At 38.4% G+C, this 17,984-nt stretch overlaps 1 protein-coding gene across 3 annotated transcripts in view; it reads right to left on the bottom strand.

Annotated features, from left to right (window-relative positions):
- APOOL (apolipoprotein O like) overlaps positions 1-17,984 on the bottom strand; it is a 70,455-nt gene that overhangs the window by 31,404 nt on the left and 21,067 nt on the right. For all 3 annotated transcript variants that reach the window (XM_014827510.3, XM_014827511.3, XM_070502926.1), the window contains one exon: positions 4,288-4,392. In XM_014827510.3, the coding sequence (XP_014682996.1) occupies positions 4,288-4,392 (105 nt within the window). The remainder of the gene's footprint in view (positions 1-4,287; positions 4,393-17,984) is intronic.

Raw genomic sequence — 17,984 nt, 5'->3', positions numbered from 1 at the left:
ACATATACTGTTGGTGGGAATATAAATTGGTACAGCCATTATGGAAAACAGTATGGAGGTTGCTCAAAAAGTTAAAAATAGAGGGGCTGGCCCCGTGGCCGAGTGGTTAAGTTTGCGCGCTCCGCTGCAGGCGGCCCAGTGTTTCATTGGTTCGAATCCTGGGTGCAGACATGGCACCGCTCATCAAACCATGCTGAGGCAGCGTCCCACATACCACAACTAGAAGGACCCACAACGAAGAATATACAACTATGTGCCGGAGGGGCTTTGGGGAGAAAAAGGAAAAAATAAAATCTTTAAAAAAAAAAAAAAAACCACGTCGTTAAAAAAAAAAAAAGTTAAAAATAGAAGTATCATATGATCCAGCAATCCCACTTCTGGGAATATATCCAAAGGAAATAAAATCTGGATCTCGAAGAGATACCTGCACTCTCATGTTCTGCAGCATTATACACAATAGCCAAAATATGGAAACAACCTAAATGTCTGTAGCAGATGAATGGATAAAGAAAATATGGTGTATGTTTGTGTATTTGTGTGTGTATGTAATATTAAATAGTGCAAATTTCATGGTTTAAAAAAATGTATACATGGAATACTATTCACCCTTAAAAAAGATATCCTCCCATTTTGACAAAATGGATGAACCTGGAGGACGATATGCTCAGTGAAACAGGCCAGACACAGAAAGAGAAATACTGTGTAATCTCACTTATATGTAGAATCTAAAATAGACTCAGAAGTAGAGAGCAGAACAGTGGTTAGCAGGAGTGAGGTGGAGGGGGAAATGGGTAGGTGTCTGCCAAAGCGTACAAAGTTTCAGTTATGCCAGAAGAATAAGTTCCGGAGACCTAATATACACCAGGGTGACTATAGTTAACAACACTGTATTGTATACTTGAAATTTGCTAAGAGGGTAGATCGTGTTATCACCACACACGTGCACACACAAGAAAATGGTAACTACGTGAGGTGACAGACACGTTAATTAGCTGGATTGTAGTGATCATTTCACAATGTAGACATATGTCAAAACATCACGTTGTATACCTTACATATATACAATTCCTATTTGTCAGTTATACCTCCATAAAGCTAAAAAAAAAAAAGGATTTCAACTCTCCTGTGAGAATTCTGTCTCAACTGAGGGAAGAACATGCTCACTACAGATTGGAGGCCCTGGGCTTAAATGCCACTTATTGTATAAATGCAAATTGTTTGTACTTGATTGGAAACTACAATTAGATTCAGTAAGCTATAAAACCACATTTAAATTAAATTGAGCCAAAGTAACTAGAACTCACAAATCAATATTTCCTCTCTATTATTTTTTCATGAAAACAAGCAAATGACAAGAAAATAAGTCTAACTCACATCACAGAATAAAGAAACATCCAGTGATATCTATGGCTAACCATATACACACAGCCCAACTGCCGGTAATTTTATAGATCTGAATACTGCACATTTCTTGGTTTACAAAAATGATCACTGCACGGCTCTGCAAAGTTTTCTAATAAAGAAGAGATTTAATTATATTCACTAGATGGTATTTAATAAGGCAGGAGTATATTGATACTTAAAAAAAATGTTTACCAAGAAGAGTTGAACTAAAAAAGAATTTTCTGGTTAGCCACAAGTTTACTAGAAGATTCAAATAACCAGAACACCTCATTCATAAAGTGCTTTGGTTTAGTAGAGCCTTTATTGTAAATAGATTTAAACAGAGGCATAACTGTTTAAATAATAAAGTACCTAGAAATGTTGGATGCAAATCACATTTTCATTCCTTCAGAAATTCTAAGTTTCTCAAGGACTGGATCCTGGCTTTGTGAATAGTCCCTACCACTTAGCCAGCAACCAACTGTGTTTAATAAGTAATTCAATTAAATTCTATTTAAAATGTACTGGGGAATACAATAAATACCAAGGAATCCTGTGTTTTTCCATAACGTAGTAAAGGGCACAAATTTATGTTAAAATTCAGAAATATGTAAATCCAGCTATTAGGGACAAATGCTAGTTACTTATCTTCCTACCTAGATTTTGAGCTTTCCAAAGATGGGAGTGACGAGATAGGCTTAAAAACATCATCTAAGTTTAATAAAAAGGATAAAGAATCCTGAGAGTTAGCAAGTATGGAGGGAAGTGAACCTATCCTAGATGGCTAATGAAAATTAATAAACCTTTACCCAGTGCTTAGAACAGTGCCTCACACACTTACAAGAGGAGTTCAGCAAATATTTTTTGTTGAATGAATGAATGAATACCACCATGTCGGTTTGGCAATGTAATGATATTTTTCATGCCTTCTGACCTACAATTCCACTTCTAGAAATTTATTTTAAGAAACTAGCTATAGATGTACATGAAGATTTATGTACAAGGTGTTTTGACAAAGCACTGATTACAACAGCAAAATAATTGGAAATATGCTCAATTTCCAAAAATGTATGGAAATTGTACATTTGGTAATGGTACATTCATACAACAGAATATTTATACCACCATTAAGAATGCTGGGGGCCAGCCCAGTGGCACAGTGGTTAAGTTCATGCTCTCCACTTTGGGGGCCTAGGGTTCGCAGATTCAGATCCCAGGTGCAGACCTACACACTGCTCATCAAGCCATGCTGTGGCGGCGTCCCATATACAAAACAGAGGAAGATTAGCATGGATGTTAGCTCAGGGACAATCTTCCTCACCAAAAAAAAAAAGAATTCTTTCCAATGTCATCTAACTAGTCAGCGGTGGAGTCAGGATTCAGATTCAGGCCTGTCCAACCCAAGCACACATTTCTAGGTATGCAGATAAATCTTACTGGTGACTTGAGGCTGGAAAGGATAAAAAGTACAATGGTGAATAGAATCAGTAACTACAATTAGATATTAACATGCTGACACGATAGACTACATCAATAAGATGAAACTTAAACAGGCATACATATATCTGCAACTGAGCCCAAAAGGCCATACATATAATTACAGACTGGGAAAAAGACATAGCTTACCAGTAGCCCATGTAAAAATGTTTAATGAATTTTAAAGAACTGCAAGTTCACTATGTCATGGTCAAAGGCTGATTATAGGCAAGGGTGATTCTGAGGACTCAAAACAAAAATAAATATAAAAAACAAATGTGATCTTAGGCAGCATTAATAGAAATATATCATCTAGAACAAGAGGAGTCAGAGTCTGACTCTAGCCTACCATGGTCGAAATACCTACACCTGGGTCCGGCCCGGTGGCACAGTGATTAAGTTCGCATGCTCCGCTTTGGTGGCCCGAGGTTTGCCAGTTCACATCCTGGGTCGGACCTAACACTGCTCATCAAGCTATGCTGAGGCGGAGTCCCACACAGAAGAACTAGAAGGACTTACAACTCGGATATACAACTATGTACTGGGGCTTTGGGGAGCAAAAAAAAAAAGAGGAAGATTGGCAACAGATGTTAGCTCAGGGCCAGTCTTAAAAAAAAAAACTTATACCTGAAGAAAACTCTAACCATTCTGAACATGTTTGGCAGCGAATGATCATGATAGTGAAGGAACTTAAAGCTATGACATATGAGGAATGGTTAAAGTTACTAATAGACTTATCCAGGAAGGAAAACTACTTAAAGTTTAACTGACATCTGAAGAGTGGTTTTGTGGAAGAGAGACGAGAACTTTTCTGTATGGCACCAATGCAAGAGATACAGGGCCAACTGGTGGAACTTATTATGAGACAGGTCTGTGTTTGCCATAAGGAAGGACCTTAAGTTCAATAAGAGCTGTCAGAAAATGGAATGGGCTGCCTTAGGTTCTTTTTTCCAGAGTTTTATTCATGTGGAAGATAAATAGCCACTTAGCGTGCCTATTGTAAAGGGGATTACAGTACCATACAGAAGGTTGAACTAGAAAACATCTAAGGACACTTTCAAAACTGAGATCTTAATGAATTTCTTAAACTAAGGCTTCCAAATATCAGGGGTACCTGTATACATTTTTCAAGAGAGAAAAATCAGACTGCTTAGAAGTACTAAGACCCTGTACTACTCAATGATTATTCATTAAGAAAAAATCACCAACTGTTTTTCATTTGAGTTAGGATTTTAGATGTTTAGGTTAATTATAATCAGTGCTTATTTTGAGACACCTTATAACTATTTCTTTTGACTTATGAAATGTGCCTAACTCTTATATTTCAAAGACATTTTTGATGAATAGAGGTTAGTAAAAACAAAACCTCATAGTTTTTGCATCATATTTATGTTATACAAAATTCACCAACTTTTGTAGGCAAGTTACCTGCTCTGGCTTCACTAGCTGCTTTTTGGAGTCCTCTTCTTTGGCTGCATACACGGTTATAGATGCACATATCAGACCTGTAGGCATGGTTGTCAGCTTTCCCATCTGAGAAAGATATATCAAACAGATATTTTTAATTGAAAAACTCCCCATCCTCCATTTCCAGATAAAATTTTAGGGCATCGGAGGGACACCATGGGTTTCATTTAAATTTATTAAAAACTCAAATACTCTAAATTACTTTATATATTTTTAGGATATAATTCCTAAAATTCTCTTCTCATACAAGATAGTAGAGCATTATTTTTACCAATTTGTTAACTTCCTACTTCATATGGAATATAGTAGTATAATAATTACCAGGAAGGAGTGAATTCAACATCTGAGGGATGGAGTGGGATAGATCATGGTATTCACTCAGTCCACAAACATACATTGAGCAACTACTAAGTGCCAGACCCTGGTCTCAGTGCTGAGGATACATCAGTGAACAAAACAAAGATTCTTGCTCTCATGGAGCTGATATTCCAGTGGAGCAGAAACAGGCAATAAAAACAATAAATAAACTATATGATATATTACAAATTGATAAATGCTATGGAGAAAGTAAAGGATAAGGGTGATCTGGAATACTGGGTAACTCAGGCTGCATCTTGAAATATAACTTATATTTATATTTATAAAAATAATTTTCTTCCATTACAAATCCTTTGCCCCTAACTTTCCCAGTGCATTCTTTTTTATCTGTGTCATGCTTAATCTAAAGCCAAAAGTGACCTTTGTTTTGGATATAACTTGATTTGAATTAAGAAAGCAGAAAAATTACTGGCTCTAAGAACAAAGTGTTCCAGTGTTTATTCAGGTGTCAAAATAATTCCGGAAGATTATCCATTCAACAAGGCCAAATGAAAAGCTTTCCAAGGATCAAAAATTTTAAGAGCTTAATTCTTTGGAGGGGAAAGGAGGCTTGCTGAAATCAACAAAGGACATCTGGACGGAAGAGGTCTCTTTGTCCTACACATAAGCGGAATTGTGCAAGAACTGGAAAAAACACTGGCCAAAGGATTCTAAATGCTCTCTGATAACAGTGATGGTGCCTGCACCTCATTTCTGACACATTTTTTAATATCTCCTGAGTAGAGCTACAGACACTATCTTGTTTAAACTAGGCATGACTCTGATTTAGACTGAGACTCCAGAAATACAGGGTAAAATGAAGACAATACTAATAATAGAAATTTTGTTCACTGCTTCTCTCCATTCAAGCCTCCCTCTAGTGCACGTTAGCATCACAGAATGATTCATCTAGGCCTGCCTTCCCAAAAAACATCACTTTCGATTTCTTATATCCAGTTGGTATTCACTAACAAAATAAGATTTCTACTCCATACCTATGTCAGGTATCAACTAAAAAACATTTTAAGACTGATGCCAGCAAACATGCTCTCCCATGTTCCTGAGAAATGTTGTTAATAAAGCTCTGAAGTGATTATTTGAAGGATGTCAATTCTGACAACATTTAAAAGCTATTTTTAAAACACCTGATTAGACCTTACTTTCCAGATATAAAAAAAATACTTTTGAACTTCAGGTTAATATCTGAAAAATGTTTAACCTAATGTTCTCAGAGTATAGTCATCTTACTCCACATAAGGCAATAATAATTTTACCAAGCAAGGGCTCGCTACCTGACGTGCATAGAGGCCAATACTATGGTATTGGTTTTTGAGAAAAGAAAGAGCTTTATTGTGAGGCCAATCAGAAGGAGACAGAAGGCAAGGCTCTCAAATCTGTCTCCCTGATCCAGGGTTCCGGGTGAAATTTAAGGAGTTAGGGGCAGAAGCTGATTGGCTTGTCTCGAATCTGTCCCTATATGGTAATCAAGTTGCTCAAAGCCAGATTTCCCTTATTAAAGGACTTCTCGCTTCAAAAAAGGCTCAGGTGGCAACATTTCTGAAGATTTTTGGCTCTGGGATCATCGTGGGGCTACAGGTTCCCACCTGGCACATGTGCAATGCTGTCTCTGTTATTGAGCAAGGTTTAATCAATCAACAACCTGTTTGAAGGAAGCAAAACCAGTTTAAGCTGGTCAATGTTTGATGTACTGTTTCAATAATAATATGTAGACTATAAAATAAATTTATAGGTATTGCTTGATAATTATGATTAATGCTTCAGAGTCTGGATTGACTAACTGAACTAGTGGCCTAAAAAGTGAATATACCTTGAAAAAACGCCTAAGTATCTTCACTACATTTTTTACTCAGTAGGGCAGAGTCCATCCATCTTGACTTTTACTGATGAGGCAGCGTGGCATAACGGAAAAATACATGAACTTAGGAGTTGCATAGACCCGGTTTTGAATTCCAGTTGTGGAATTTAGTATGCAAATCTCGGCAAGTTTCTTAAGCTCTTAGAGTTGAGCTGCCCAGTATGGTAACTACCATCTACATGTGGTTATTTAACTTTAAATTCATTAAAAATAAATCAAATGTAAAGTTTAGTTCCTTAGTCACATTAGCCCCATTTCAAGTGCACAAAAGTGTACTGTAGTGCACAGATATACAATAATTCCATCACTGAAGAAAGTTCTACTGGACAGTACTATCTTAGAATCTCAGGTGATATATCTGTAAAAAATAGTAATACCTTCTTTTTTATGATTATCATGAAGATTAATTATATTAAAATGGCTTGCACTTGATAAATGGGTAATTATCTTTAGCTCCCCATTCCTTCTGATTGCTGAATAAAGATTTTTCTTCTCACGCGTATTTGATGTTAATCAGGCTCTAGTAAGAACCATAATAACAATAAAAAATATAGCAAACTTATTGCCTCTAAACAAAAAAGGCCAAAATTTTGACAAAAGAAAACAAGCAGAATGGCACACTCAGGCATTTTCAAAACAAAGGTTATACTGATGAAGAAGGCATCACCATCCAAAGAAAGGCAGCTGAGTGTATACGGCACTAAAAATTTAGAATTGGGATTGGCAAACTACAGCTATAGGCTAAATCTGGCCTGGACTGTGAGCTAAATTTTCTTTTTAAATATGTAAAGATATGTAAAAGCAAAAATAAAAAACAAAGAAGACTATTTGATCTTATCTGTCCCGCAAAGTCTAACATATTTACTATCCGGCTCTTTACAGAATAAAAATTGCCAACCTCTGATTTAGAAAATAAAATATTTAAAAAGTATCGGAGGAGCCAGCCCCATGGCCTAGTGCTTAAGTTCAGCACACTCTGCTTGGGCGACCTGGGTTTGGTTCCTGGGCGTGGACCTACACCACTTGTCAGCAGCTATGCTGTGGTGGCGACCCACATACAAAATAGAGGAAGACTGGCACAGATGTTAGCCTAGGGCGAATCTTCCTCAAGCAAAAAGAGGAGGATTGGCAACACATATTAGCTCAGAGCCAGCCTTCTTCAGCAAAACAAAACAAAACAAAACAAAAAAGGCTTGCCTGAGCTCACCAGGCCACCACAACATGAGAGGGAGTGGCAGAGGCCACCATAAAAGAAAAAAAAATGTATCAGGGCTTGGGGGGTATTACAAAAACTTATAAGCTCATAAGGTTGTTAACTAAATAGCATTAAAATTGAGCAGAGGCAATCCTAGTTTGCAGAAGAAGGTAAGACCTCGAGTTAAAACTACTTTTAACTTTAAAATAATGATGTCAATTCAAAATTATAAATGACTTGTTTAAAATCAATGAGAGATAAAAACTGGCTCCCTCCGAAAGCTAACAGCTCCTAGAACAGAATTCTATCATATAGAGATCTACAAATAGCAAGACCAAAGATGAGCATCAGGTAGCTCTCCCACAAGACTCAACTCTTCTAAGTGCCTCTGTAATCAAAACATAGTTGATGGGCAATATTTGCAGCAGTTACATTCCATAAATTAGCCTCGAACACTGATTTAGGGAACACTGAACCACTGCTCCTAAGGAAAATACAGGGTTAATTTCTTGTGAACCTCTGGTTACATTTTTATCAACTGATAAATACATAACCTTGTTTTATATGTGTTCCTGTTTAAATACAACTTATTTAATATATATTGTTGATTCATTAACACTGAACTCACAGCAACAGCATTATAACTCATGCCCTGAATGAAGTTTATCGAACGTGTATATTTTCTCCATAAGGCATATCACAGCTTTCTTGCACTTAAGAACACTACATATAGCACTTTCAGCACTATGCATAGGAGCCATTTTAAATACCGGCATTACCAAAAAAAAAAAAGTGAAAAGATGTAGCACTAATTCAACCATAAAAGGGACACTTGTTCACAGTGTGAGAGCTGAAACAATAAGGCAGAGCACTGATTTATTCAACTTCACTTGGTGTAGTGTAAGCCTTGACAGTTATTTTTTTTCCTTTTTTGTAATGCAAGTGACTGACTGATGCTTTGGACTGTGGAGGAATCCATTTCAAAGAGGCATCCACTTCAAAGTGGCTATCTTTCAGAAACACATTGCTAGCCACAGGACTAGATAAAGAGCCAGGCCACAGCTTCCACTGACTGAGGCTCCTTTGTTTTAGGGATCTTGATTGATTTCAATAACTGACTATTTATACTACTTCTTTTCTCTTCCTGTGCTTTAAATGCTCACTCTTATGTTTTAAATTCACCCATAAAGAGTGAGCCCGAGAAACCCTAGGCCCCCACCCTCAACCCCAATAAAGGCAGAACCCCTGGCCTGTGCACACTCGCTCTGTCTACCAGCTATCTCACCGTGTCGTCCCAGGTGTGCTGTGTAATTTCCAGGTCCTGTGAGTAATAAGCCTTTATTTTTTCAAAGTCTCCTGACAGTTATTGCTGAAAGCTGTCTTGCAATCATAATAAGAACTACAAGGGTCGGTCTAACCACAACATTCGTTATTGATAGGCTGAGACTAGCACAAAACAACTGGTGTCATCAGCAGGATTGCATAATTGCCCATGCAAGTAACTGAGGTGAATGCCCTTTACTTGCAACTTGTTTACTAACCACCTAAGTCAGGAAGATAACACTATCTTAGAAAGGAGCACCGCTTGCTGGGAAGGTCTGTCTTGCTGCCATGTGCTTTTGCACATTGCCTTTGTTGTGTGTAACCTGAGGTATCCAACCCAAAAGGTCATGGCTGCCAAAATAATCCAACCATCTGCCCAGAGTGGACCTCCCTAGGGCAGTGTGATCAAGGCCATATGGCCTAAGGAGACAATTAGACCACTAATTATGAAGGACTTAATTGACTATTAATATGCGTAAGGGTCCTCCATGCCTCAAGGGCAAGCAGAGCTAAGGAGGACGGATTGGATCACACGAGGCTATTGTCACTGCCCAAAGAGAGGCTCTAGGCTAAAGGCAAGAGAAAAAGATTCAGGTAGGTGAGGAGGATGGGAGACCTCCACCTGCGACCACTGACTCAGTGGGTTGTGCCCTGGCTACATGTCATAACCTACAAGAGTGAAATAGCCCTGCAACTAGAAACCAATGGCACCACCAGAGGAAAAATTCAACAGAGGCCTGCAGTCTCTGTGTTACCACTTCACTCACTACTGTCATTCTTCATCCCCTGACCTGATGGGATATTATGGGTCCAATTCCTGGCGTGATATCACTAAAAAATTATTGGACAAATATAAATGTCCTGAACATCTGGTGCCAGCACCTCCTAAGAAGCCTGAGGAGGTACACCAGCTCTTTGATAAGTGTAAAACCTCATGGAAGCTTCCCGGGCATTGCACAGTGCCATGGCATACCAAGATGCCAAGACTCTGGTATTATGCTCCAGAGGTCTACGGGCTTTTCTCAAAGACCCTGTATGTATCACGCTAATGGAAGCAAACCGCAATCCCAGAGAGGTCTCTTGGGACACCGTGGAAAAGAAAATGGCCACCTACAAAGAGGGCTCATAGTGACGTCATCCAAAATTTTCCAGTGACAACACGTAAGATTACGCTAACAGGAGAAAATCAAGAAATAGAAACTAAGATCAGAAACTATACCTTAATGAAATTCAAACCTTCCTTAAAGATTTAATGCAGCAGGAAAGAGACAGGGGGATGAATTGGCTATGGTGGGAGGTTTCTTCGGTTGGTTTGTTTGGAATGGACTCTAAATTGCTATTCATGGCTGCCAAAATGCATCAACTGGCTGGTATTGTGATCACAGACCCTCCAGAACCAGTTCAACTGACCCCATATTATCAACAAAGTGATTAAGAATTGCCTTTCAGAAAATTTGCGATGTCACGTAGCCAGAGCATGTGCAGAAGAAATGTTGACATGAAATAACTGCCGAACCAAAGATTCTCCTCCCCACAGAACCAAAGGACAAGGACATGACTGGAACTTAAAAGTCAGACTCTAGCAGAAGCGAGAGATCACTCGTTCAGGAAGATCTGGTGTTAAAATTCCTTCCCCACCTCATCATAAGCGTTTAGAACCCTACCATAAATGTTTACAACCTCATTATAAATATTTAGAACTCTGTAATAAATGTTTAGAAGCCCACCAATCAAAACCTGTCCTGCTATCATTTCCAGGTGCCAGCCTGTTCTCCATAAGCTCTTAAATTTTGCCACAAATCCTGAACTGGGGAGACATATCTGAGGGCACACACCCCATCTCCCTGCAGATGGATCTTGCAGAATAAAGCTGATTTCTCCCCCAAAAGCTGATGCCATAATTAATTGTTTTTTTATGTGCATCAGGCAAGAGAACCCCAATTTTGTGCAGTAACTGTATCTTTAAAGACCCTAAATTCCATAACTTTCTTAAAGATCCATCAATGGTACATGCTTCTTGCCTTTGAGATAACCAGAGATCCTAAGCCCCCTCGGCTTCCCCCTGAATGAGGCAAAACTAAAAAACACACCTCAGGAGGCATCCCTGCCACCAAGGGAAAAGTTGACAGCGTTATCTAGGCCTCTAGCGAGGAGGAAGAGGGAGAAGGGAAGGCAAAGGCCCCTAGAGCCACCAAAATTCTTACCAGGGCCCTCCTTCTCCTCGCCAGAGTATTTATTGCCTGGAGCCACGCCCATCTTTCCCGTCGCAGTGACCACTGCTAAGGCTCACAGTGAATAGAAAACACTAAGATGAAGCCCATCTCCTGCTGTGCAAAACTGCCATGATCCAATGGGTTTACCATTTCCATGACCACAGTGAGCCAAGTGACTCCTCTTCATTTCCAGCCCTGAAGAGGCTCCATTTCCAGGTGGCATTACATTTTAATTAGGGCTGCCAAAACCACCCAAAAGGCACTGAAACTTCCAGGAGAAAACGTACATTTTCTTTCTCTGTCCCTTGAAGATGTAAATCTTACCATGTCTTTGAAATGTAAACACCCTAGGAGGTAGTTAAAACTTTGCCCAGACTGAAGGGAAAAAAAAGAGGGAAAGAAGCCTTTTTCAAATACAAACTGCTATAAAGGCTCCTTTGCCACAGCCTCCATAAGATTACTTCTCAAGGGCAAACACAAATCTTAAAAGTCTTCTTCACAAACAGTAAAACACCTCAGCCATCTGAGCAAGTAAACGATTTTTTCCAACTATTCCTTATAAACTAGTGAGTTTTATATTGTTTTAAAATCGAAGCTATAGGGTTGTGTGTCTGTGGATGTATGTTATATGTATGTGAAACTGTTCTACCTCTGGATAGTACTGCCAAAATTAATTTGCGAAGAATTTTATTCAATTGGCTTAAAGTAAATTAAACATATACAGTCATGCATTGCACAACAATGTTTCGGTCAACGACAGACTGCACATACAACATTGGTCCCCTAAGATTAGTACCATATAGTCTGGGTATATAGTAGGCTATACCATCTAGGTTTGCATAAGTGCACTCTATGATGTTCACAGAATGATGAAATTGCCTAATGATGCATTAAAACGTATTCCTGTCAGTAAGCAGCACACGACTATAATAGAAACTCACACAAATGCTTTTCATGTTCACGTGATCTAGAAAAATATTCAGTATTAAAGCTAGCTTGTTGGTTTAATTAATACAGACATGTCTTCAGAGTTCTTAGCATTAAATATAATGCAGATAACTTTTATTCTACCCTGGTTGACTAGTCAAATAAATTCATGTCATCTCTATTACAAAATTTGTCAACAAGAAAAACAACTTTGGATGATGACTGACGACTGACATCTAATGTCTAACGAAGTTTCTGTAGGTAATGTAGGGGAGGAGGACATTTCCTCTCCCCAAATGGGGGTTCGTCTGGCCGGAGAACGAATTAAATTCACATGAGACAGAATAGCAAGAGAAAATTAAACAAAGCTTTATGAGGAACCATGGCCCGGGGCCTTTCTTCCCTGAAGGAAGAAAGGGCACCGAAGAAGTGGGGTGCACAGAGTGGTTATATACCCCCAAACAGGGTGTTTCACATGTGATTGAAATGTCCCTCCCACAATAGTCACAAGATTGCCCTGTCGGCACAGAGCTTGATGGACACAGCAGGTAGTGGTCTGCTGTCTCAGAGGGCGTAGCCGGAGGCAAGTGGATTGTCTGGAGCTGGACAGTCACAGGTGAGGGCAGCAATCAGTTCCTAGCCTAGGGAAAGATGCTTAATCCTTAAGAAATGCCAAAGTTGGGAGGGGGAGGGAAGTCAGTTACAGGAGGTTACCAGACTAGCACAATAAAATGCAGATTTAAGTCCTTGCCTTTGGTATTGATTAAGAGTTTTTAGAGAGAAGGTCATCTCCTTTCTTCTTCCTGGTACAGAGAGGGAGGCACCTTTTACAGATAGAGATTTACCTTACAAATGTAAACGTGTCCTAACAAAGGGCAAGTTCCATTCCTCAGAGCCTCCTTCCCTGTCCCAGTTTATCAAAAGCAATCAGCCTCAAATAATCCTCATGCCAAAGAGACATATCTTGGGGTGGCCATTTCTAGGTCCCCACAGTAATCTAAACATGATTGTTAAAAACAAACAAAATAAATAGATGTAATTAAGAGTTTTTAGGTGAATTTTTTAGCAAAGATTGTTTTATGATACATCTATTTAAAGAGTCTCCAAATCTCTTTGTAACTTCCACCCTTGGAATTTTTTTTGCTAAGTTAAATGAAATGGTCAGAATTCACTGAATGTCTAGATCATTTCCAAGTAAGATAAAATACTGAGATAGTAATTGCTAAACAAGTCTAAGTTTCCCTACTTTTGACCTTGTATTTCAGAGGAACTGAAGATATTTGGATCTATTAGTAAACACGTTTGGTGCGACATTGGAAAACTGTACTATGAGGAAGCACATGTCTAGAAATTACGAAATTTACTCATAAGTTTGCACATCTAAAAAAGGCAGGTGTGGCAGACAGTTCACAATTACTTCTTAGTTTTCACTGGAAATTAAGGTGTCTTAGGGTTGAAAATTCTATTTAATATATGTGATTAAAATGACTGGAAGTAATAAGGGAAACATCGCTGCATGCAAAGAAAGTAGAATATGTTTTTGAGTAAAAAAGGTATGAAGTATGGAAATGCACTTTTCTTAAAGGAAGGGAAAATGATATTGTCCTAAAGTGAGGCTAATTGTTTCAGATTGGAAAGAGGAAAAAACATAGGACAAATAATCTGAATGTAAAAAGGAGCGTTATGGAAGGTTTGTGGAAAAGGAATCTTGGGAAAGGAATTTTACGTGTGATCAAGCAGGCTAAAATTAGAATGGATCTGATTAAGTAAAAGAAATGAATGAATATATTATAATATCAAAAGTACACTGGTACAAAATTAGAATTTAGTTTATCTCTCTGTTGGGAGGACAGCTTTCTTGGATTGTTGGTCTGTTTTTTTTTTTAACATTGGCACCTGAGCTAACATCTGTGCCAATCTTTTTTTTTCCCTTCTTCTCTCCAAAGCCCCCCAGTACATAGTTGTATATTCTAGTTGTGAGTACCTCTGGTTGTGCTATGTGGGATGCCACCTCAGCATGGCCTGATGAATGGCGACATGTTCGTGCCCAGGATTCGAACCAGCGAAACCCCAGGCCGCTGAAGTGGAGTGCATGAACCTAACCACTCGGCAATGGGGCCACCCCCCTATTGGTCTGTTCTTGATAAAAGATTATGAAGTGGTTTTTTTCCCCTTTTGTGTAATCTATCTAGAAAGTAAAAATTTTTTGTCTTACCAAAACAACTTAGCGTGCTTCACATTATCTTTATCATCAGATCTTTGATTACTTACATAAACTGAGTCTTCTCAAGATTAAAAGAACTAAATTTTGCTCAGAAGCACGTAACTTTCTGTATTTGTCTTTGAAATCTTTTATTGTCACTTACGTTAAATGGATAATTAAGTAGCATTTCATAATGATCTCTGATCCTTTTTAGTCAAGTGTCCAAACCTTTTGATGTTTCTGACAAACTTCCTCAAATCCAATTCTAAATGAAGTCTTTTTGACCTGAAAATAACACTGGGATTTTTCAGACAGCCCCTGGAAAATCACAAAGATTTGTCCTCTCTCCTTATAAACAGAGAGAGATTAAACTAATTAGGCTTATTTGATGTGTTAAATTATACGGGAAGCATTGTCAATTAAGAAATAATGCTACATCTTCTGTATGGATATCCTTGTATGGTTATGTTGTTAATATAAGTGTTCTAGAAATTATAGAAAACTCCTAAAATTCTGATATGTCTTGGTATAAAATGATCAGTTATAATTCTAGCTATTATTTTGAAATGTGTCACAAAAATAAGCAAATTCCCTTGTTAATTGCTGTCTCATCAGATCATTAGCTACAGCAATTTTTAAGTCTTTTCATTATTTACAGAGTTATTGTTTTACTCATGCTTTTTGCAAAAGTGCTTCATCTTCAAGGAGACGCATGGAAAATACTTTAGAACACAGGTTTCTGATAACTTTAATATAACAAAACTGAACTGGGTAAGAATTTCCAGTTCTAATGGAAAAACTGGATTCAAGCAGAACAAAAATTAATCATGTGGGACTGAATGAACTGATGAGGATGATTACATTTATCTTTTTCTCCCTATCTGATCCTTCCAGAATTCAGAAACTCTTAGTGAGCATTCTTATTTTCATGGCAATATAGCTATTTACATAAGTTCAATAAGAATCTGTTCTCCTTGTGAGAGGACTCAATTGGAAACACTGGTTATATTACCAAGGCTTTGACTAAAACGTCATATTTGAGAGAGACATACCTAGACTCAGATATGACCGTCAGCTTTAAGGAACTAAGGTTAACTTTATGGAGCCAACGAAATCCCTTGGAAAAACTGGTCTGGTACCTTGCTTATAAGGTTCCCAGCTGAATTACCAGGTGAGTAAAGAAACTCACTTCCTGGCAGGTGCAGGAACCTCAAGATATTTGGGGGACCTTGGGAAGAGAGGAATTCACTCAAATCTATAGGTATTGCAGGTGAAATCTGATGGCAAGTCCTTGGCTTGTCTTTCCTGGCCTCAAGAGGCCTTTAAAAGTTCAATCTGAGATTCCTTATGAAAAGTTCCAGCAAAGTATATTTACATGGTCAGTTGCTATTCTTGCTGTACTTATGTAAATAATCAGGCCATGTTTACTGAAACTAGACTTATTTTGCAAACAAATTAGCCTTAATTTGACTATCTTTGGTAAAAATGGAGGGTGATTTTTGAGAGAAAAAATGTATTTCAATGGAAAATTATAGTATACCCTTGTGGATATCAGATTCTAGTCCTATTAATTGTCTTTGAGGCTTTGTTTCCCACCTGTAAACTGGACTGGATGCTGAATTATTCTCGTTTCCTCCAATATCTGCCTACAACTCTCCAAAATGATGTTTCCATTTTTTCTCCCAGCCATCTGACTTAGAGTCATTAGGAACTAAAACTGGCCTTTTTCCAAAGCCATGCAAATTAAAGTTGGACAACTTGATATAAACTTCAAAGAAATCACCACAACAGCTCATGTACAGACAATCTTTGTGCCTGTTGCTGTATAGGGCACTCAGAAAGCTCACCAGAGAAATTCAAACTGCAAACCAGGAAAATGTGTCAGATTGCCACTGCCTGCCCTCATTTCATCTGAAGATTCTTTGAGCCCAACATCTAGAAATCTCAACTGGCTGCCTTCAGAACTCAGAAACTGGCATTATAATATGATCCAATCATTAACTTTTGTGGGTTTTTTCTTCTGTTTCAAAAGAAATGCCTCTTATTAAATACCTGATTATTTGTACCATATAGTCTTACCTTAGGGAACCATCACCAGCTCCCGTAATGAAGCACAACCCTTTAACTAAACTGAACTATTCTCAGGACTAAGAGACTAATTTGAGGAGCTATGGAGCAATCTATCAGCTCAGGACAGGTTCAAACCTACTTATACCACATGGCCCAAGATGTTAAAATATTTCACAATACCCAAGTCCTTTAATAGACTCCTAGGCCCAGTCCCTAAGATCACTGACCTATTTGCATGGCTGGACCATTCAAGTTTGGAATAATAGATCCAAGTTTGGATTTCGGACTATTGCCTGTATAATTATAGGATTTGCTACTATAATCCTATTTAGATGTGTACTTTCTAGGTTACAGTGTACCCTCTCCCTGACTTTTAGCATATGAGCTACCCAGGCAGTCAGTGTCCTCACCATTGATTCTGATGTCTGGGCATCACAGGGTAGATTGTAATGTGAGCCCTGACAGGTTTTTTTTCTCTTTTTTGTAATGCAAGTGCTTGACTTAAGCTTTGATTGCTGAGGCATTCATCTCAAAGAAGCTATCTCAATAGTGGCTTCAAATATCTCTTCGAAGTGGCTACCTCAAATAAACACACTGTCAGCCATACAACTAGATAAACAGGAAGGCCACCTCCCCTGACTAAGGCTCTTTTGTTTTAGAGATCTTGGTCGATTTCAATAACTGACCATTTGGGCTACTTTTTCTCCTCTTCCCACTTATGTTTTTTGTTTTTTTTTTTGAGGAAGATTAGCCCTGAGCTAACATCTGCTGCCAATCTTCCTCTTTTTGCTGAGGAAGACCGGCCCTGAGCTAACATCTGTGCCCATCTTCCTCTATTTTATGTGGGATGCCTGCCACAGCATGGCTTGACCAATGGTGGGTCGGTCCACATCCAGAATTCCAACTGGTGAACCCGGGCCACCAAAGCAGAATGTGCGAACTTGACCGCTGTGCCACTGGGTCGGCCCCAAACCACTTATGTTTTAAATTCACCAATAAAGAGTGAGCCCAGAAATCCTATGCCCTCACCCTCAACTCCAATAAAAGCAGAACTCCAGGCCTGCTCCCACTTGCGTGCTCTCCCCCCACCCCATGAACTTGTTGTGTGGCCCAGTGTACTGTGTAATTTCCAGGTCCTGTGAGTAATAAACCTTTATTTTTTCAAATTTTCCTGATAGTTATTGCTGGAGTATGTCTTGCAATCATAATAAGAACCACAAGGGCCGGTCCAACCACAATATTTGTTATTGATAGGCTGAGAAGGGCACAAGACAGTTGGGAACATAAACATATGGGTTTTCTCTTCTTTACTAACAGAATTGGAATTTAAATTTCTCTTCTGTAAGAATTTTTGTTACCTATTTTGTAATAAAGAGCATATATTTATTATAGACTAATCTAAAATCAGTCCTAATTATTAGTTCTGCTTTAGAGATGTATCATCATGCAGCAAAAGTTGTTTTATTAAATCAAGAGTCCTGTGAAAAGTGTAAA

The sequence above is a fragment of the Equus asinus genome, chromosome X (genome assembly GCF_041296235.1).
Source record: "Equus asinus isolate D_3611 breed Donkey chromosome X, EquAss-T2T_v2, whole genome shotgun sequence".
NCBI lineage: Eukaryota > Metazoa > Chordata > Mammalia > Perissodactyla > Equidae > Equus > Equus asinus.
The sequence above is the reverse complement of the archived record's forward strand: the minus strand, read 5'-3'. Positions and strand labels throughout refer to the sequence as shown.